At 50.7% G+C, this 22356-nt stretch overlaps 1 protein-coding gene across 1 annotated transcript in view; it reads right to left on the reverse strand.

The window, feature by feature from the left end:
• SH3BP5 (SH3 domain binding protein 5) overlaps nt 1-15785 on the reverse strand; it is a 28733-nt gene extending 12948 nt beyond the window's left edge. The window contains 4 exon segments of the mRNA XM_061576410.1: nt 7156-7320; nt 9134-9262; nt 12475-12537; nt 15163-15785. Coding sequence (XP_061432394.1) covers nt 7156-7320; nt 9134-9262; nt 12475-12537; nt 15163-15351 — 546 coding nt within the window. The 5' untranslated portion in view covers nt 15352-15785.
• Nucleotides 15786-22356: the final 6571 nt, after the last annotated feature.

Here is a 22356-nt window from a genome sequence, read left to right on the forward strand (position 1 = left end):
TTAACCACTGCAACCGCCACGAGCAACAGCGGTCACTCAAACCACATCGTCTACCGTGAGCACGAGTTCAAACCTGACTCGGGGTGGTACTGAGAGCCACGTGACTTCAGTCACGATGGAAATAACATTTTGTACCTTAAAATGGATTCCCCCCCCCTAATGGGTGCCACATGCCAACTGCACTCGGAAAAAACGCGTAATCGTGCCAACTGGCCAAGTGCAGAGTGTTGCCGGGGAAAAATCACTCGTGTTGGAGCATTCAACCGGAGAGAAAATGCGGGCGCCAGCGCCAGTGTGAAGGGGCCAAGTGCCACCTGGCAAGGAGGGGGCCACTTGGCGCGAAGGCAGCAGTTGATGCCATGCAACGGTGGGGTTAGCCCCAACCGTACTAACGCGCAGTCGCTAATACTGGCTCGGAACCAGCTGTGGTGTTGAGCACTGCCTAACACCTTGACAGCGACATTGTAAACTCCACTCTGAAGAGGAGCCGTTATATTCTTGTGTACGTGACCGTGGCAGGGATATCGTTCAGGAGCTCGATTGCAATGTTGACGTCCTGCTGCTGCTATGACGAGAGGGCTTCAGGACAGAGTGGTTTATTATCTTGGTCCACCGTTTTGGTTGTGTGGCAACAGTCTTCATCGCATCTCTATGGACCTCTATCCCTCTCTCTCTCTCTCAATTTCTGCTTGCAACTGGAAGTCTATCTCAGGAGCTAGACGGCCCCAATGTGGAGGTCTTCTGCTGTTGTTGGCCACAACGAGAGGGCTTCAGCAGAAAGAGAGAGTTTGAGTCGTTTTGCCATTCCTCCTCCCCCTGCGTTGAAGGAGTGCAAGGCCAAAGTGGGTTTACTGTGCGGTCCGTAGCTTGGGTTGCATGGCCACAGTCACACTCCTGTGGCGTGTCTATAATGTATCTCTACAAGTCTCTGTATATCTATGAGTCATGATGCATGAAAGTCTGTCTTCTACGCAGGGAAATATGGTTCAGGAGCTCGATGGGTCTGCTGCTGGCCACGACGGGAGGGCTTCAGCAGAGAGAGTTTGTGTCGTTTTGTCGTTCCTCCACCTCCTGCGTTGACCACAGCGGGTTTACTGTGCGGTCCGTAGTCTGGCATGGCCACAGTCGCACTGCTGTGGCTCATGTTTCATTTTCAATCAGGTTGCTGCTGCTCCAAATGTCTTGACGGTTTTATTCACCATTAATACAAATTAATTGGGTTAGGGCAAAAACATGTCGCTTGTACGAAGGTATGACGACCTCTGCAACGTTGGTCACGCGGAATGCCTTCATTTCGATACATTTCCGTAAATATGCAAATTTGAACCGGTCTAAACCAGTTTATTTTTACACCAAAAACATTCAACCAGCATCGAAACTTAAAACAAAATGTTTGAACCGTAACTGGTTTGAGCAGCCGAAACCGCACCCGATAACGAACGGCTCGACTCCCCCGGCAGTCCGAACTCCACTCGCTAGCATCACCACCTGGGCTCTCTCTTGCCGCGGATCCCCAGAAGCGGCAGACTGGGTGAGCATTCAAAATAGCGCTGGGGGAACAACAGCAACCCGACGTTGAGAACGTCGGCGTGAACTTCGCACTCAGCAGAGAGCCCGGCTGAAATCTGATCGGCGCTGAGCTCCTAAGGCATGTTTAATCCTCGCGTCAATGTATTAAAAGGCGACGACATTCTGCAACGTCTCGGTCCAAGTACCGAGGTGCAGACGGTCCTCAGGGCGCTCGCACGCATGCCGCCACCTCGCCGAGGAGTTGTTTCCCTCCCTCTCCTGATGCGCTGGAGATCGCGAGTTCTGATCCTGGATATGGTGTATATATTTGGAGTTTGCGTGTTCTTTCTCGCGTGTATTTTTCTGCGGGTCTCCTCCGGTTTTTCCCTCCACATTTAGAAACGTGCGCTTAGATTATTTGGCTGATATGAATTCCGACGTGTGATGATGATAAGCCACTTTGATGATAAGCTATATCATCACGTGTGGCCAGGTTGCCTCTAAGAAAGGGCTAATAGATCAGTGGGCTTCACCTGATGAATGATAATAATGATGATGAAAAATTAAGAACAGGTTTAACCCTTTCTGGCAATAAAACAGAAGGAGTTAAGATGTTCAAACAACAAAATAAGATACTTTTTGCAAGGCATCAAATCTGCGTTAATCACACTTACTTGTAGCAAAACATGCATTGTCTTTGAAACTGATTGGCCTACACCAGAGACAGCCTTCATTTATGGCATAGTCTCACCACTAGTGTTAGGTCGGCGAACACCAAAAGGGGAACACTGCAAAGGCAATGCAAGTATCAAAGTATTAATAGCTCGGGTTGAGCAGTTATATCGATGGGATCTTTTTGCCAGCATGGAAATTATTTTAACAATAATCCATTTTAGATTAGTTTCTCGTGTACGGCTGCGCGCAATGGGGTGCTGCCGTTGCTCGGTCATGCGGGGCCCCCGGCTCTTGCCGTATTTTTCCGCTCTCTCTCTCTCCAGCTCGAGCCGACCACCGGGACAGATGCAACGTGGCACCGTGCCACTGACATCCGGCGTGCATTAGCCCCACGCCAAGCACACACCGCACCACCGCACAGGCACGCATGCATCCGTTACACTCCGGCGCACTCACCAGGCTCATCCCATGGACAACGCACGTGCAACCCGTTTTGGCAATCCACTCTCTGGATCGCAAGGTTCCCAACTTGCATGCTCCATGCTTTATAAAGATATCATCAGCACTACTATTATAGTTTTCCCAACTGCACCAATAAAGTTCACTGACAGATGAGTGCTCGTGCTGCAAACTGGATGGAATATCATACGCATTTGAATATTCGCCACGGTGGCGAGATATTAATTACCTCGCCTAATATATAGGAGGTCGTGAGTTCAATCCCAACTCCAACCTATAGATTAGGAGTTTGCATGTCTCCCTCTCCGTGATCACGTGGAATTTTCTCCGGGTCTTCCAGGTTTTTCCCTCCACATTTATAATCAACATGCTGTCTAGAATATTTGGCTCCTATAATTTTCCATGTGATAAGCCACTTTGTTGAGCTATTATTTGTGGCCAGGTCACTTCTTAAAAAGAGCTATATATCTCAGGAGGCCTTTAACTGATAAAATAAAAAATAACAGGTGAGACTTATTAACGGTTTACAGCAAACGAAAAAATATTATGATGCTCACATGCAGGGCCTTCATACTCGTCAAGTCTCACGGCTTAACCCTTGAGGCTCGCAGTTATTCACAATGTTGAGCGTCCCCCCGCCAGCTGCTGGGGCCGATGGTTCAGGTCTCATGTCAGCAGGCGTCAGGGTCGGGATCGAACCCACGGCCTCCTGCATAGCAGGTGAGATAGTCAACATCTCCGGGCCACCGCGGCACGCCTCACACCCCTTACACAGTACACATCCACCTGTCCGTCCGTCCATCCGTCACCGCACTTGAGTAAAGTCCATCGTACAGGGACGAGTAATGGATAATTTTGACTGGACCCACACTGGCAGCACATGAACTCACACTGGCAACATTAAAACAACAAAAAACCCAAAATCTGCTTCAAAAGGAAAGGCACTCGCTTCCCTCTGAGCAAATAGCACAAATGGCATCGCCAGCACCGACGTCACGGTCCCGCACACATCCTGCCGGAGAAAACGGCGTCCACTTGCACTCACGCCTGCCAGCGCAAACTGTCCTCCCTCTAACCCCCCCCCCCCCGTCCGCAGCCACCGTGACAAGGAGTTCCCCATTATAACCTGGCACCTCAGTGCCCCATGCACGAAGTTAGGAAATATAAATATGACAAAGTCCTCCAGAGTCCACTGTGGGACGTGTAGGTCAGGCAAAACAGGTGAGTCTTTAGAGAAGACCGACACGAGGTGAGTTGAGCTCGCCTGCCTAACCGTTGGGGGGGATAGCATTCCATCGCAGTCTTGGTGCAGGGCACCCAAAGAGCATTCCATCGCAGTCTTGGTGCAGCGTACCCAAAGGGCATTCCAGTCTAGTCTTGGTGCAGGGCACCCAAAGGGCATTCCAGTCTAGTCTTGGTGCAGGGCACCCAAAGGGCATTCCAGTCTAGTCTTGGTGCAGCGTACCCAAAGGGCATTCCACTCTCGTCTTGGTGCAGCGTACCCAAAGGGCATTCCACCATAGTCTTGGCGCAGGGCACCCAAAGGGCATTCCACCATAGTCTTGGCGCAGGGCACCTAAAGGCTCAGTCACCCAAGGTGCAGAGACGAGTTGCCGGCACACGGAGTGGATGTAAAACCGGCGGATCGGAGAGAGGCCGCGACGGTGTGTGCTGGTATATCGTTCATTTGAATGCAAAATGGTGCGAGGCCGGTTCAAGGCAATTCTACGTGAGCAGCAATACTTTAAATTGTACCCTGAAGTTTAGTATGGCGAGTGCCTACTGAGGTTGTTGGTGCGGCACACGGGAAAGTGGCGTGGCCCCATCTCCACTTTGCCGGCGGTCTCCCCGGCGATCGCCGTTGACCGGACCACACGACGTTCTCATTCAAGGGTGAGTCACCCCAGCAGACGGCAAAGCCGGACCAAATCCCGAGACATTCTCCACACGTGCCGTGCACATGGTAACATTCTATCGTACTTCTTGCATGACAGCATTAAGCCATTACTGTTTGTTATTTTACGCTTGCTTACTCAGGAATGCCTCACTCTCGCGCCCTCTTCTCACCTGAGACTCTTTTCGGGAGGGTTCCTGTCAAGTGTGTGCAGGAGGGAGGGCGGCGATACGAACTACTATTTTTTATTTTACCAGGTAAGGCCCACTGAGTTCTATAGCTCTTTTTTCAGAAGTGACCTGGTGATCACAAATGATACCTCAACGAAGTGGCTTATCACGTGGAAATTCAGAGCAGCCAAATACTCTAAACCAGTGGTTCTTAACCTGGGGGTGCGAGATGCCCTTTCTGGAGATGCGACACATGGCCGGATTTTTTCGAAGGTAAATCATCGAAAACACAAGTTAAGCACGGGCGCGTAAGTACAAATACTTTGTTTCATCAAACCCTATTTATTTATTAACATATTTTTTTTATGATTGAGAACCAAAGGGGTGCAAGGCTGCAGTATAGGTTAAGAACAACTGCTCTAAATGCACGTTGATTCTAAATGTAATGGTAAAAACCGGAGGTCCCGGAGAGAAATCCAAGCAACCACGGGTAGAACATGCGAACTCCAAATATACAGGCATCAGGATCGGCATCGAACCCACGACCTTCAAAGTATTTATTTTGCATTGGGACGTTTGGCCCGTACAAGTGACGTAATTGATTTAATTTGTAATCAAGTCTGAACCCTTTGTTTTCGTGCATTTCTCTTACGAGTCGAGTCCACTACGACTGCTGTAGGAGGAAACCGGGGCAGCCCAGAGGAAATCCACGCAGAACAGGGGAGGGAGAACACATTAAAAAAGACAAAGTCCCCCCTGTAGCCTGAACAGACTGTTGGGGCAAATGCTGTTAGTGTGCATGGTACACGAGGGGGTGGGTACACGAGGGGGTGGGTACACAGCACCATGCCGGACCACCTTTGTCTCCCCAGTGGCGATGTTTACACATCGCACCAGGTATTAATATGAGGCTGAGTCGACCTAGGGGGGGCACAGGACCGGTTCAGATAACCGTCATCGGTGTTGGCCGTGAGCGGGAATCGAACTCGGGTGGACGTGTTCGTAGCGCAGCGTGCTAACCGCTACACTACCTAAATAACTCCACACACACAAAAGGGGTGCGCGTCCCTGTCTCGAATTGAACCCAGGCAGTTCTTGCTGCGTGAGGCAGAGAGAGCGCGAACCACTGCGTTGCCACAGAGCCGCCGCCAGCTGCCCTGCCAACGGCGTAATGTTTGCCAAATGTGTTTTTTTTTGTCGGTGCCAAAATATTTATTCGAGCAGGGAGCGTGCAAGTCCAAAAACAAGCACCCCCCTTCCGTGTCTCAAACAGCGGCAACAGTGTTTGGGGCCACGCGGGTCGGGAATGCAAAAAATGTGTTTTGCTCAAACAGTGGATTAAAATGTGCATAGCAATTAAATAAATATATCACCCACCTTTGGCAAGGTCATTTAACAGAGCCAGCCTACGAAGCATTGAGTTCCGTAAAACAGAAGTTGCATTCGCCTATGACATGAGAAATGCACGCTTTTTATCTTTGATAAAACAAACAGGACCGCTGATGGATGGATAATCGGAGAAAAAAGACTCGCGAGAAATATTGACTGTATTTGTCCTGAACTCATTTTTATCCCTCGACACTGACAGCCCATGGAGCACACCACTCGTGCGTGCGAGCGTGGCCGCTGCGACACACGAGGGTTCTAGCCCGAGGTCATGCATCCCAAAGCACCGTGGCGTTTTGCAAGCTTTACATATAACACACGGCCGTGCAAACGAATAAAACTAAACATGAAAAAAGAGGTCACCGGTTAAAGGCGCGGCCCTGCACAAAAACCTCTCGCTCACGTCCGCTGCTGATGGACGGGCCTTCGCCAGAGGGAGCTCTAGCGAGGCCATTCTGGAGGCCCCCCCACTTGAAGTAATTGGGGCCTACTCTTAAACGCCAGCCAAACACCTTGGAAGAGATTGCAGCAGCCACACTTTGCCCCACGGTACGAGACCTGCCAATCGACTTCCTACACTCACGTAAAAGTGCAAGCGGGACCATTGTCACGGACGTACGTGTATGGAATGTCAACTGAAATCGTGTGTTTTATTTATTTACAGAACGAGAGGCCTTTTGCAGTACCATAGCCAGGAATCTAGTTGAGGTTGTGGGTTCGATCTCGACCCCTACGCCTGTATATTTGGGGTTTGCGTGTCTCTGTCCCCGTGGTCGCGTGGATTTTTCTCCAGGACCTCCGGTTTTCCCCCCCATATTTAGAATTAGCGTGCACTTACAGTATTTGGCTGCTGCTCTAAATTTCCACGTGATTATAAGCCACTATCATTTGCAATGGCCAGGACACTTCTGAAATAGAGTCATGTAGTTCAGTGGGGCCTTACCCTGGTAACATTAAAACAATAGTAAAGAAATATAGTTCCCTTGGCGATAAAACAAAACATTTGACACATCTGTTCCGCCGCATCTGTTCCGCCGTTTCCTTTTCCACCCCCGCTGCTACCTTGAGAGTGGCGTGGTTCAGCATTTCCTGCCAGGCTGAGTCGAAGTGACGATCTTCCTGCTCCAGCAGCCGCTCCTCTGCCAGCGCGATCGTCTCCTTGGCTGCTCGCAGGACCTCGCTCGCACGCTGGAAATCCTGAGTTGCCTTCTGCGCCGAAACTTGTGCCTTGAAAGGAGATGTCCCCCGGAAAAATGAATTCCGGTGTTAGTCGGTCCGTCGATCAGACTTGATCTAAACTAAACTTGTTATTTTACCAGGTAAGGCTCACTGAGCTATAATGCTCTTTTTAGAAGCAAGCTGGCCACCACAAATGATAGCTCAACGAGTGCCTTTACGGCTTCTTGTCTTTAGTTTGTTGTCTTTCCCCCCCGGACCTCCAATTAGCACGGGTTGGCTACGTGCGGTGCACAAGAAGTGCAGCATACAAACATCGCGTGGAAATCTATTGCAACCAAATACTCGGAACGCGTGACGTCGATTCTAAATGTGGAGGGAAAACCCTGAGAACCCGGAGAAAAATCCACGTTCCCCCTCTCCCACTCACCGTCAATCTTTTTCTCACTCGATGTAATCTTGAACGCGCTAACTCACGTCTCTGCGACGAGCATGCTGCTCATGCTCTCTCGTTTCTGTTTATTTTAATTTGGCCGTTATAAATGTCTATGTGATGATGATGAGCCACTTCATTGAACTATCATTTGTGATGGCCAGGTGGTTTCTGAAAAATAAGATAATAGCTCATCCTTGCCTGGTAAAATAAATATTTGACTTGTTTACCTTTCTTATACTTTGCACTCCTATCGTGTTGTTGGTACTCTTTGTTGTTGTAACTTGCTAATGTGCCTATACTGGACATCTGTGAACAAGAGCTTTATAGATTCCTCTCCTCCAGTCTCAATAAAGATTCTGATTCTGAAGGACTAGAAGCTGTATCGTTCATGAATATAATCTCAACACGTGTAAATAATAATAATGATATCCTTGTATGTGTGTTGAACTTCTTTCACACCGTACGTAGCCAACCGTGTCAATTGGAGGTGCAGAATGTGACAATCTTTTTGGGTGGTGGAGGGCTTAGTGAAAAAACATTTGACACAAGAGTGCAGCCAAGTGGCCTAACCTCCAAAAATAAACACGGATCAGAAATTTGTCAGAAGAAATCCGAACACAGATTAGCAACAAACGACTGCGCTGGGCCCCTTGTGTCCGCTGCCATTTTTCAGTTCAACCAAAATGCAGTCCCTCTGCGAAAGTGTAAAGTCGCATTTGAAAAATCAGTGATTCAATCCGTGAAATGGTTGCCACCCAGTGATTCAATATTCCACTGCAGCCGAAAGTTACTCCTGCGATTTAAGACAGTAAATGCAGTTAGGTTCAAGTTGGATTTGTTTAACAAGGTGAGAACTCAAGAGACCAGGATAAGTCTCATTTGCAAGTGACCTGAGGTATGAGTCTCTGCCAGTGGTGTTGGGGGGAGGGGCGATGTTTGGTGATGTATGTTGATGTTCTTTCGCACATTACATAGCCAACCGTGATAATCAGAGGTGCGGTATTTGTAAGTAAGTTTAACTTCTTTCACACTGTACATAGCCAACCGTGATAATCAGAGGTGCGGTATTTGTATGAATGTTGAACTTCTTTCGCACCATACGTAGCCAACTGTGCTAATCGGAGGTGCGAATTGTAGAATCCCAATTGAGCAATTTGTGGATATATTTAGGATTTCACAAATGTAGTCCTGACGCCTGACTGAGCCGAACGACGCCAGGTGATCTTTACCGTCCACCAGGGGTGAACGCAGAGAGCGCATGGCATCATCATGGTCATGACACAACCACAGTAATAACCAGGGTGGCCGCCGGAAGTGAATAGTGACACCACTGCAAGAAGCGGGAATAGAGCGAGGGAGCGTGCCACCATCGCCGGGCCGCGTCGTTATGGTACAGAGATGGGGAGACGTTGCCGGGTCGGCTCCTACCTGCCGCGCCGCTCGCCTCGCCTCCCAGTACGGCTTGGACTCCTCCACAGACTTCCCGAGCTTCTTGAGAAACTCGTCCAGCTTGGCCGTCGCCTCCGCCAACACCACCCGGAACCGGCTGCGAGCCTCCTGTGAGAGCCACGCCCCAGCATACACGTGCGAGTGGCCGTGCTCCAGGGCGCTCCACACATTGGGACGCGCGTTCTCTGCGCCCTGTCCCTCTGTGCCCTGTCCCTCTGTGCCCGAGCAGTGTCAATAAAGTTACACCAACCTGGCCTCAAGGGAGAATATGCAACTCGAAATATATAGCAATGCATCAGGGTCAGGATCGAACCCACTACCTCCTCCATACCAGGCGAGGGAGTTAACATCTCGCCACCGGCGGTGCCCCTGAGGATAGATTGAGCCCGAGGATAGAGTGAGGGAAACAAGTATTTGATCCCCTGCTGATTTTGTACGTTTGCCCACTGACAAAGAAATGATCAGTCTATAATTTTAATGGTAGGTTTATTTGAACAGTGAGAGACAGAATAACAACAACAAAAATCCAAAAAAACGCATGTCAAAAATGTTATAAATTGATTTGCATTTTAATGAGGGAAATAAGTATTTGACCCCTTCTCAATCAGAAAGATTTCTGGCTCCCAGGTGTCTTTTATACAGGTAACGAGCTGAGATTAGGAACACACTCTTAAAGGGAGTGCTCCTAATCTCAGCTTGTTACCTGTATAAAAGACACCTGTTCACAGAAGCAATCAATCAGATTCCAAACTCTCCACCACGGCCAAGACCAAAGAGCTCACCAAGGATGTCAGGGACAAGATTGTAGACCTACACAAGGCTGGAATGGGCTACAAGACCATCGCCAAGCAGCTTGGTGAGAAGGTGACAACAGTTGGTGCGATTATTCGCAAATGGAAGAAACACAAAAGAATTGTCAATCTCCCTCAGCCTGGGGCTCCATGCAAGATCTCACCTCGTGGAGTTGCAATGATCATGAGAATGGTGAGGAATCAGCCCAGAACTACACGGGAGGATGTTGTCAATGATCTCAAGGCAGCTGGGACCATAGTCACCAAGAAAACAGTTGGTAACACACTACCCCGTGAAGGACTAAAATCCTGCAGCGCCCGCAAGGTCCCCCTGCTCAAGAAAGCACATATACATGCCCGTCTGAAGTTTGCCAATGAACATTTGAATGATTCAGAGGACAACTGGGTGAAAGTGTTGTGGTCAGATGAGACCTAAATGGAGCTCTTTGGCATCAACTGAACTCGCCGTGTTTGGAGGAGGAGGAATGCTGCCTATGACCCCAAGAACACCATCCCCACCGTCAAACATGGAGGTGGAAACATTATGCTTTGGGGGTGTTTTTCTGCTAAGGGGACAGGACAACTTCACCGCATCAAAGGGACGATGGACGGGGCCATGTACCGTCAAATCTTGGGTGAGAACCTCCTTCCCTCAGCCAGAGCATTGAAAATGGGTCGTGGATGGGTATTCCAGCATGACAATGACCCAAAAACACACGGCCAAGGCAACAAAGGAGTGGTTCAAGAAGAAGCACATTAAGGTCCTGGAGTGGCCTAGCCAGTCTCCAGACCTTAATCCCATAGAAAATCTGTGGAGGGAGCTGAAGGTTCGAGTTGCCAAACGTCAGCCTCGAAACCTTAATGACTTGGAGAAGATCTGCAAAGAGGAGTGGGACAAAATCCCTCCTGAGATGTGTGCAAACCTGGTGGCCAGCTACAAGAAACGTCTGACCTCTGTGATTGCCAACAAGGGTTTTGCCACCAAGTACTAAGTCATGTTTTGCAGAGGGGTCAAATACTTATTTCCCTCATTAAAATGCAAATCAATTTATACAATTTTTGACATGCGTTTTTCTGGATTTTGTTGTTGTTATTCTGTCTCTCACTGTTCAAACAAACCTACCATTAAAATTATAGACCGATACTTTCTTTGTCAGTGGGCAAACATACAAAATCAGCAGGGGATCAAATACTTTTTTCCCTCACTGTAGATATTAACACGAATCGACGCGATGCTACAAAACCTTGCTGTCGGTGATCGAGAGCTCTTTTGCACAAAACATAGATCTCGGGGATATTTCAAGGGGATTCTGCAAGCGAAGTTGAACAAATTACAATTTTGTGGAGTCTTTGGTTTGCCCAGAGAAACCCTGGGGCGTGCAAGACAAGAATGCTCTTTTGAGATGTTATCACCAATTAATTTCCAAGAAGCAAAGGGGACTTCCTATCTGGAAAAAAACCCTGCAGAGCCAGGAGGGCCTAATGGCAGGAAAAGCGTCACCGCAAGTCGACACACAACTACTGCTCCGGCGTGACCGCTCAACTACAGTGAGTGGTGGCTTTCGTTTCCTTTGGAGTAAAAAAATTATAATTTAACAAAAATTACGTGTTGTTATATTTTTGATGAAAGCAAAAATATGTTTCTGTTAAATTAACAAAAAATATTTTTGAAAGATTTTAATTTGAAAAACTTGTTTGGGTTTGCTAGACCTGGCCCAAGTTTTTTTTGTGTACGGGATTAACAAGTTCTGTTAATTACAGTGCGGTGGCTCAAAGTAAGATTGCCGTTCAAATGTCAGGCTAGAGTTAATGCACACACCACAAGTTAGCATTCTGGATTATACAGCGCTTGTAGAAATTAATCATTACTACAGGTTGATGTGGTATTTTTACCTCTCATAAAAATGCTTTTTACTCAGTGTCAAAATCAAGAGGGGTAATTTCCAGGGAGACCAAAACCTCATCTGCTGGAGTGCTGGTCCAAGGTTAGTGTTTCGGTTGTAACTTGTAACCGCCATGACTCTACCTCTTGGGCTTCTCCATTTGCTGTGAAGAAGGTCAATTGCCCAAATCATCACCTGTTCTATACTTTTTATGTTAAGGCCACAGTGAGATATTGACGAATGTGCGCCAATATCAGACAAGCCGAAGCTGCGATGAAGGCCATTGCAACCCAAACTATGGACCGTATCGTAAACCCACTGTGCTCTCCACTCCTTCAATGGATGAGGAAGAGCAAAACGACAGGAACTCTCTCTCTGCTGCTGAAGCCCTCTTGTCATGGCTATCAGACCCTCAGACATTGCCAACTAGCCCCTGAACGCATCGCTTACCATCGTAGCAAGAATGTAATTGATTCAATGTGTTGAGTTTATTTATTTCTCTCTCCTGCCAGGGGCCAGTTTCATAAAGAAACTACTTTACAACAATCATTGTCACTGACGGGAGAGATGAGTTCCCTTGAGGGGTCTGATGCGATTGGCCAGGGGCCCGAAACGATGTCACCAAGCCCAGCGGAACCGTTGTTACCTCGAGTTCCGTTTCGAGGCGGTTGATGGCGTCAGTCGACTGGTTCAGTTTTTCCAACTCGATCTGCGAGCAGCGGGGAACGGCAAAAAGCCCCACGAGTCAGTCAGTATACGTGTATGTGAAATACAGCAGCGGAAACGTGGCACAGCATCCAATAATACAGGACACCGAGTCCTCACGCCACACAGGCAGTATGTACATTGAATTTCTTTTGCACCATACATAGCCAACCGTGCTAAGCGGAGGTGTGCGCTAACCACTACACTACCGCTCCCCTTGCAGGCGTAAGTAACTTCTGGGAGGTGTTGAATAAGTGGAACTGTCTTCACAGTGGCTTCGTGTTGTTGTTCTAATAGTCGTTTTTGTGGTTTTTGTTAAAATAGCTGTTTCATAAGCCATTAATGTACTCGCCACAGCAAATGATTTTTAAGCAAACATCAGTGAGTAGATTATTAATAATACACCCAATAGACATGGAAAGTCGGGGGAGACGTTGGGACAAGGTTCGGCCAACATTGGCTCAATGGTTCTGACGTTGGCTCGACGTCGCCTGTTTACTGGCTTGGCTGTAAACATAACGGCAAAGTAGAGGATTTTAAAAAGCGAAAAGAGAGATCGTGAGCGAATCTGCTTGTTGCTACACACCACACATGCACACTGCTCGTGTTACACGTAAAATACATCGCATTAAATACAAATTGTCACTATTACTCATTCTGTGTACAGTGCCATTGGAAGTAACCCACACCGAGAAAAAATTTTTTTGAAACGGATGCAGTGAACCCAAACCATACGCCCACCAAAGACAAAGATCCCCCGTGTCGCCTTACCAGACTGATGGGGCAAGTGATGTTAGCGCATATGAAGGCCGGCACGGCACACGAGGGGGTGGGCGGCCAGCACCACGCCCGGCCGCCTTTGTCTCCCGATCGGCGATGTTGAGACACCGCACCAGGTACTCATTTGAAGCGGAGTCTACCTAGAGCAAGGCCCCAGGACTGACTCAGATACTCGTCACTGGTGTTGGCCGTGAGCGGGGTCGCCGGGTTCGTAGTGCAGCGTGCTAACCCCCACACTACCGCTCCCCACATGCACCCACCATCACTCGCGGGAGGACACACACCACGAACACCGCGTGGATCAACAATTCAATTGTGTATGATCACAATTGAATAGCAACAACACATTTCTGTGGAACTACTCCGATGCTATGATGCTACAGTTTGACGGAATAAGTTAAAATGTCTCGGGCGTAAATAGAGAGTGTCAGAAGGCGAGTATACCAAAACGAACAGTTTTATTGTTATTCGAGATACGAACATGAATTTTACGTGAATATATGCATTCGACTTACACGATTTAGCTTGTTGTGAATGTTGATTGGTACTTGAGAACCGCCACTTCCTGATATCATGACAATTCCGCCCGTTCACCCGACTTAACACCGTAAGATTTTCAACTCTGGGTTTTTGTTTAAAGTAAAGTCTCCACGAGAAAACCAATGGGGCCTTGAGGAACGCAAAGGTCGTATCGTCGATGATTTCCACAGCTGTGTTGGGAAAATGTTTTCTCAAGTTTGAACGCCGAATAAGATCGATAGGGAATCATGGGCCACGTCAAAGTTTAACCACAATTCTAGAATTTCGAATTAATAGCATAACACTTTAAATGAACTAAAACTTAAAAGTACATAACATTTATTCATATTAAATTAATAACAATACAACTATACAACACTCGTTTTGGTATGCTCGTTTCCGGACACCCCGTACACATGCATTGCACGAATTAAAATGTGGGTTGGAACAGTACGCATTGTACTCTATAATTATAGACACCAATCTTGATTTGAAGTTTTCGTGACTGCAGGGACCCATACTTTTTGGTTCTTTCGGTAAAGTCACGTAGGTATAAAATATAATACATTAAATCACGACGTTTCGGGCGCAACACAAGCGTCTGTCATCAGGTGGGACAACCACAGCAATAAACAATTGTTGAAGTGGGCAAAAGGACACCACAACAGTGCTCACTCACTCTGCGTCCACAATGATATGGGTAATGAATGTGCATAGTGCACGTCTGATTGCTGTACAATACATATGCTCTCTGTATAGAAACCCGGTTTGTTCTAGAATCGGCCCATCACCTGCTTTGAGGTCGAAAAAGTATTGTACAGTATTGGTTTGCGGATAAGTCAACAGTGGCCGTTCTAATGAAGGAATGATCCCGCTGCCATGGGAATGTGGAATTTCCACCAAATGGGCGATGTTTGTGGGAGGCATCTGTCCTGAAACACCACGCAGCAAAGTAGAACTGAACGAACCACGCGCTTGTTGATGAGACTCAGAGAAGTGGAAACCTTTCCATAGTTTCCTGTTTATCCATCATGCTTGCGTAAAATATTGGGTGATAAACCCGAACGGCCGGCGGACATAAATGCTTAGTCTACACAGCATCGCACGCGTGTGTTCATACATTTGTAGGTCGACTCAGCCTCAAATGAGTACCTGGTGCGGAGTGTAAACAATTCCACTGGGGAGACAAAGGCGGCCGGGCGTGGTGCTGGCCACCCATCCCTCTCGTGTGCCGTACCGGCTTTTACCGGCTCGCGAACAGCCCTTGCCCCGACAGTCTGTCAAGGCTACACGGGTGGTGGTGGTGTTGTCTCTTTGTCTTTGTGATCACCTGCACGCGCGGGTCCACGCCCTCGTCCTCCTCCTCCCGGTGGCCACCGCTGGGGTCGCGCTGTCCATCCCCAAGCCGCTCCTCCTCCTCCTCCTGCGAGCTCCGAGGCCCCGGTTCGTCGCGGGGTCGTGGCGAGGGCACGCCGGGGGCCTGGGCAGCCCTGCCCGCAGTGTCTCCCACGCCCGCCATGGCAGCAGCAGCAGCAGCGGCGGCAGCACCTCGCCGTCTCCTCCCTCTCTCTCTCCTCCTCCTCCTCGTCTCGTCCAACAACAGGGCGGACTGATCGTCCACTCACTACGCGATAGATGGATGGCCCCGAGCAGCTGCTGTCAGAGTAAACAGCTGCCCGGCACGGCTCGGCGAAGGCAATGAATTGTCGGTCGCATCACGGCAGTGGTCGCCGTCTCCCCCCCTGCGGGACTGACCCTGCCCAGTCGCGACAGCGGCAGTCCGCGTCGCGCACTCAACAGCCCGAGCCCGTCCGCTGTTCACGATGACCCACCAACACCAACTACACCACCAACTACACCACCCACCAACCCCACCAACTACGACTACCACCTTACCACCCCGCTGTTGCCAATCGTCGTGGGGCCGACCGCCACTCTGATCGGTTCGTTCCAAGTCGCCACTAGGGGGGGTGGGGATGGAGAGAGAAGAGGGGGGGGGGAGAGAAGAGGGGGGGGGGAGAGAAGGGGGGGGGGATGGCGAAAGAAGAGGGGGGGGATGATGAGAGAAGAGGGGGGGGGATGGAGAGAGAAGAGGGGGGGGGGATGGTGAGAGAAGAGGGGGGGGGATGGAGAGAGAAGAGGGGGGGATGGCGAAAGAAGAGGGGGGGGGGGTGGTGAGAGAAGAGGGGGGGGGGTGAGATAAGGGGGGGGGGTGAGAGAAGGGGGGGGGGGATGGTGAGAGAAGAGGGGGGGGGGGTGAGAGAAAGGGGTGGGGATGGTGAGAGAAGAGGGGGGGAGAGAAGGGAGTGGGGATGGTGAGAGAAGGGGGGGGGGATGGTGAAAGAAGAGGGGGGGGATGGTGAAAGAAGAGGGGGGGGGGATGGTGAGAGAAGAGGGGGGGGGGTGAGAGAAGGGGGTGGGGATGGTGAGAGAAGGGGGGGGGGGGTGAGAGAAGGGGGGGGGGGTGAGAGAAGGGGTGGTGGGGATGGTGACAGAAGGGGAGGGGGAGAAGGGGGGTCACGAACGCTGAGGCTGCGAAATTTTCAGACAAAGCGAGCGAACGAACTCCGCCTCCATCACGTCCACACACAAAGACTAAGATCCCCCGTGTAGCCTGCGTTGGGGCAAGTGCTGTTGGCGAGTACCTACGAAGGCCGGAACGGTACACGAGGGGGTGGGGTGGCCAGAACCACGCCCGGCCGCCTTTGTGTCCCCAGTGGCGATGTTTTTACACACGGCACCAGGTACGCATTTGAGTCTGAGTCGACCTAGGGGAGACCCAGGACTGACCTAGATTATCGCCACTGACGTTGGCCGTGAGTGGGAATTGAACTCGCGTCGCCGGGTTCGTAGCGCGGCGCGCTCACCGCTACACTACCGCTCCCCAGGACCGCACACAGTAACACACACACACAGTAACATACACACAGTTACACACATACACAGTAACACAGTAACATACAGTAACACACACAGTAACACAACAACCGCCATTCGCCACTAAGTGGCGGTGACGTCACCACGACGCTTGTGCCAGGCCATGTGCACCTTGAGGCCACGTGAAGTGTCGAACGCCCGCTGGCAGGAGGTCACGGGGCAGACCCAGGTGCCACGGGTCGACTGACCGAGATGACCGAGATGACTGGCTGATGCACCACCTGTGCCCCCTACTGTGCCAACTTGCTGTGCTTTAGCCACCTGGCGCTCCGCTCGCTGTTGTGAGCGTCGCTCCTCCGCCCTCCGTTGTTGTTGGAGGGTGACTGCCTCCAACTGCCCAGTAGCGTCCTTCACGAGCCTCCTCCACAGAGGCCGATCTTGACACTGCTGGTACCAGTCATCGGCAAGTCCACTCAGCTCCACATCCTCCTGTACCACATCACTCCATCTCTTCTCTAGCCCGTGCCGCGCCCATTTAGCCCCCTCGATCCGGCCGAATAAAAGCTGTTTAGGCATGCGGTGGCTGGGCATGCGGGCTACATGACCCAGCCAATGCAGCCTTGCCTGCCGGAGGAGCTCACTGATGGGACTTTGCCCAGATCTTTCAAGGATTTATGAGCTCCTCACACAATCCAGCCTGGTTAAACCCAGGATGGATCGTAGGCAGGCCAGCCTAAATGTTTCCAACCGGCGAATATGCTCCATTAGGGGGGTCCACGTTTCTCAAGCGTAGAGAAGGGAGGGAATGACTGTGGCCGAGAAGACCTGAAGCTTCGTGCGGAGCGACAGACCAGGTAGCTTCCACACAGCGTTACACAACCGATGAAAATATATTGCTGCTCGACTGATTCGGAGTGAGACCTCTGCTGTTAAACTGGAGCTGGTCATAAGCACACTGTCCAGGTATGGGAAACTCTCCACTCTCTCCACTACTGCCCCATCACCGATTGGGAGTTGTGGGGGTGGAGTGTCCGATAGTACAAAATACCCAGGCAGGTGCTTAGTTTTGGTGGGGCTGATGGTAAGGCCCCACCTCTTACTGGCAAGCTCCGGTCTCAGCAGCAGCGTCTCCAACTCCTCTTCTGAATGAGCAGCTATTACCAAATCATCGGCATACATAACGTGGTTGACCAATAGGGAGCCATCCCTTGATCGCACCCGGGCATCGATCAGCCTCCCATTATATCTGTACCAAATGGAAATTCCCCCGGTACAGCTATTGAAGGCTTCACGAACTACGTGGTCAAAATAGATGTTAAATAATATGGGAGCCAGAGGACATCCCTGTCGCACCCCAAGGTGTATGGGGAATGGCTCTGACTCCCGACCACGTCGTTTTACCCGGGCCCGTTCACCATCATGAAGGTCCTTAATGATCGTGAGCAGAGGGTCAGGGACTCCGAAAGCACGAAGAACAACCCAGAGCCCATGCCTACTGATGGTATCATAGGCCTTGACCAGGTCAATAAAGCAGAGATGTAGGTCTTGTTGGAATTCCTTATACCTCTGCTGTAGCAGACGGACAGAAAATATGGCATCTGTAGAGGACCGCCCTTTCCTGAAACCACATTGGGGCCCTGCAAGCCTCTCCTCAGTGTGCCAAGCAAGGAAATGTTGAATAATCCTTGCCAGGACCTTTCCCGGCACACTGAGGAGTGAGATGCCCCTGTAGTTGTTACAGTCTGTGCGGTCCCCCTTCTTAAAAAGGGGGACCACCAGGGCGTCCTTCCAATCCTGCGGAACCCGTCCAGTGGTCTAGACTGTTGTTATGATGTCATGTAGGGCAGTCTGTGCACAAACGCCACCCTCCCTCAGCATTTCGCTTGGGAGATCATCTCTGCCTGGTGCCTTTCCTGGTCTCAGACTCTGGATCGCCTTCAGTACTTCCTCAACAGATGGCACCTCAGCCAGCCACTCACAGGGGGTGACTTCTTCCAATATTTGAGGCACTGCAGCCTCAGCAGGGTCATCCTCACTTTGTACCACGATGTTTTCCTGGCTGAGGGATTTCCCTTCCCCCAGGACCTCACAGAAATGCTCAGCAAATCTGCATACCTGTTCCTGGGGGTCGGAGATTGGATCACCGTTTTTTCCCCTAATGATAGTAATAGGTGTGGCACTGCATGTTACTTTTTTGATGGAGTTAAAAAGGGATTTGTGATCGCGGGCCACTGAGGCAGACTTCATCTCCTCAGCAACCCGCGACCACCACCCATCCTTGCAGCGCCTCACGGCTCTCCGAACCTCCGAGCGAAGGCTGCGGTAAGCCTCCTCATTCTCTGACGTGGGATGCTGTAGACGATTAGAGTGGGCCTGTCGCTTTTTCTCAACCATCCTGAACACCTCCTCTGTCAGCCAGGGTCTCTGGGGAGGTCTGGACCACGTACCCAAAGCAGCCATTGCAGCTGCATGAGTCACAGTCCTAAACCTCGCCCATTTACCCTCAACATCAGGAGGAGTGGGGGACGATGCCAACCCCAGCTACAAGCGATGATGAAATTCTCGCTTGCAACTTCCATCAGCTAGCTGAGACCAGGCCACCTTAGGTTGGAATGGGGTCCTGGGTGTACACCCACCACCGGAGTGGAAGAATGGCAGGCGCATCTTACAGATGACAAGTCGATGGTCAGAGGGCAGATCAGCTCCACGGTAGGTCCTGGTGTTAAGGACATGGGCTCGTATCCGCTGGTCCGTCACTACGTAGTCCAGCAGATGTTCTTGCTTGGACCCGGCATGCATCCATGATGTTGTGTGGATGCGCCGATGCCGGAACAGCGTGTTGGTAATTACAAGCCCATGGGCTGCACAAAAATCTAGCAGCCTCCTACCGTTATTATTGAGCTGATCTGGCCCATGCCTTCCAATCACTCCACACCAGGTGCCAGCAACATGACCAACTCGGGCATTGAAATCACCCACCAAGATGACTCTATCCCGAGGGGCCACTTTAGCCAGCACCTGTGACAGGAGGTCATATAAAGCATCTGACTCATCGGCCTTGCCTGCATCCCTCCACGGATGTTCGTCGTCGGTGGGGGCATAAGTAACCAACGACCACCACTCCTCGCCTCCGGTTGATGGGAAGGCGAGCCCAAAGTAGCCTGGGGCTTACAGCTTCCCACACCTCACCGCCACGCTCCCACGCCCCCTTCATTCTTTTGTTCAGAAGAAGAGCCACACCCTGTTGTTTGGCAGTCTCCTGCCCCGAGTAGAGGATTGTCCAACCCTTATGGTAGCAGGAGCCAGAGCCGGTCCGCCGGACCTACTGAATGCCACAGAGATCTAGGCCTTGCCTGCATCCTTGCCTGCATCCCTCCACGGATGTTCGTCTTCGGTGGGGGCATAAGTAACCACGACCACCACTCCTCGCCTCCGGTTGATGGGAAGGCGAGCCCAAAGTAGCCTGGGGCTTACAGCTTCCCACACATCACTGCCACGCTCCCACGCCCCCTTCATTCTTTTGTTCAGAAGAAGAGCCACACCCTGTTGTTTGGCAGTCTCCTGCCCCGAGTAGAGGACTGTCCACCCCTCATGGTGGCAGGATCCAGAGCCGGTCCACCGGACCTCCTGAATGCCACAGAGATCTAGGCGGTACCGGTCCAGCTCCCGACAAAGGAGTGGCAGCCTCTCCTCCGCAGTGAGCATTCGAACATTCCACGTGGCCATCCGAAGTGGCTTTTCGTTGTTTCTGGTGGAGCCCCGAGGGTAAAGATTCGATCTCCTGGCTCCGCCAAATGGGGTTTGGCCAGGAGACGTCATAGATGCCTGTCCCCCCGGGGCCTCCGGCACAAGCTTATTAGTTACATATTTCATTCGTGGTTTAGTGGTAATTTATTGAAGGTGGAGGGATTACCAGCCCCTCGCACCCGTCCAGAGCCCCCATTTAGCCACTGTGGTGGTCAGAGACGCCATGAAGGGAGAGGCCAATCGGAATTGGCCCTTCCCCCACGGCACTGCCCACGACAGCGTTGCCCGTCCAGCACCGCGAGGAGGTAGGGGATTGTAACACACACAGAGTAACACACACACACTAACGCGTGTGTGTGACGCAGCCACGAGGGGAGCGGTAGTGCCGTGGTCAGCGCGCTGCGCTACGAACCCGGCCAACCGGGTTCGATTTCCGCTCACGGCTAACACCAGTGACGATTATCTGAACCGGTTCCTTGGCCTCCCCTAGGTCGACTCGGCCTCAAATTAGTACTTGGTTCGGTGTGTAAACATCGCCACTGGAGAGACAAAGGCGGCCGCGCGTGGTTCTGGCCACCCACCCCCTCGTGTGCCGGTCGGCCTTACATAGGTGCTACTTGCTAACAGCACTTGCCCCAATCGTCTGTCACGGCTATACGGGGGATCTTTGTCTTTGTGACGCAACCACACACTGGCTTGAGATCTGGCGCATTCCTCTGCCCGCCGCCTCTGCTGCTGCTCGTTACCCATTAACGCGCCGCTCGAATCATGAGGAACTCGCCCGTGCTGCGCTGTAAGAAATCATCCCGCCCGAGTGACCGCCGCTCGCCTTCCGTGAGTGACCGCGGCTGTCCGGGGTCATGGAGCCCAGGGCAACAACAGCTGCGAGAAAAGGCCTGGGTCTGGGTTTCAGGTTCTGGGTTTCAGGTTCTGGGTTTCGGGTTTTGGCTTCAGCATTCCAGTGAGATGGAGGCGTAAAAATCAAGAGCGACAACCCCCCCCCCCCAACGTTTTGTATTCGTTGTTGGGGAATGTTAAGGACGCCACGGTGGCTCGGAGATGTTAACCACCTCGCCTTGTATACAAGAGGTCTTGGGGTTGATATCCCGACCTTGACGCCTGCTGCTGTATATTTGGAGTATGCGTGTGTCTCTCTCTCTCATCATCATCACGGTGGCTGGGAGATGTTAACGACCTCGCCTTATATACAAGAGGTCGTGGGGTTGATATCCCGACCCTGACGCCTGCTGCTGTATATTTGGAGTGTGCGTGTGTCTCTCTCCCTGTGGTCGCGTGGATTTCTCTCCAGGGTCCCTCGGTTTTTTCCCTCCACATTTACAAAACACGAGTTTAGAGTATTTGGCTGCTATATATTTCCACACGGTACACCACTTTGCTGAGCCATCATTTGTCGCCAGGTCACTTACCTGGTAAGATAAAACATAGTTTAGTTTAAACTAGTTTTATTATGGATAACGAAGTAGATCTACATTTCATAGAAACATTAATAATTGATCTAAAAGGGTCACAGCTTCTCGACTTTCCGGATCCAAATGACCCAACAGTGTTTTAAGGTGTGCAAACCCTTTACCGCTTTCGACCTTTTGGGTCTGATCAGCAGTCAGGCTTATGAACTCAGCCAAATACCCCCTTGCCCTCTGCCTCTGTAGAATAATGTACGGCAGCTCTACAAGGGAGGTGCAAATCTTAACTTTAAACTTTCGTGACTGCAGGAATTCATATCCTTGGGTTTTTCGGTAAAGTCACGTAGATATCAGGAGAGAGAAAGCTTTTTTCCCTCCTGATGACGATCGCTCGTGTTGTGATCGAAACGTAGTTTTTTGTTATTTTCTTTTAACCTATTTACGTGACTTTACCGAAAGACCCAAAGAATAACATA

Source organism: Lethenteron reissneri, chromosome 61 (genome assembly GCF_015708825.2).
Source record: "Lethenteron reissneri isolate LAM-NWPU_2019-01 chromosome 61, ASM1570882v1, whole genome shotgun sequence".
Classification (NCBI taxonomy): domain Eukaryota; kingdom Metazoa; phylum Chordata; class Hyperoartia; order Petromyzontiformes; family Petromyzontidae; genus Lethenteron; species Lethenteron reissneri.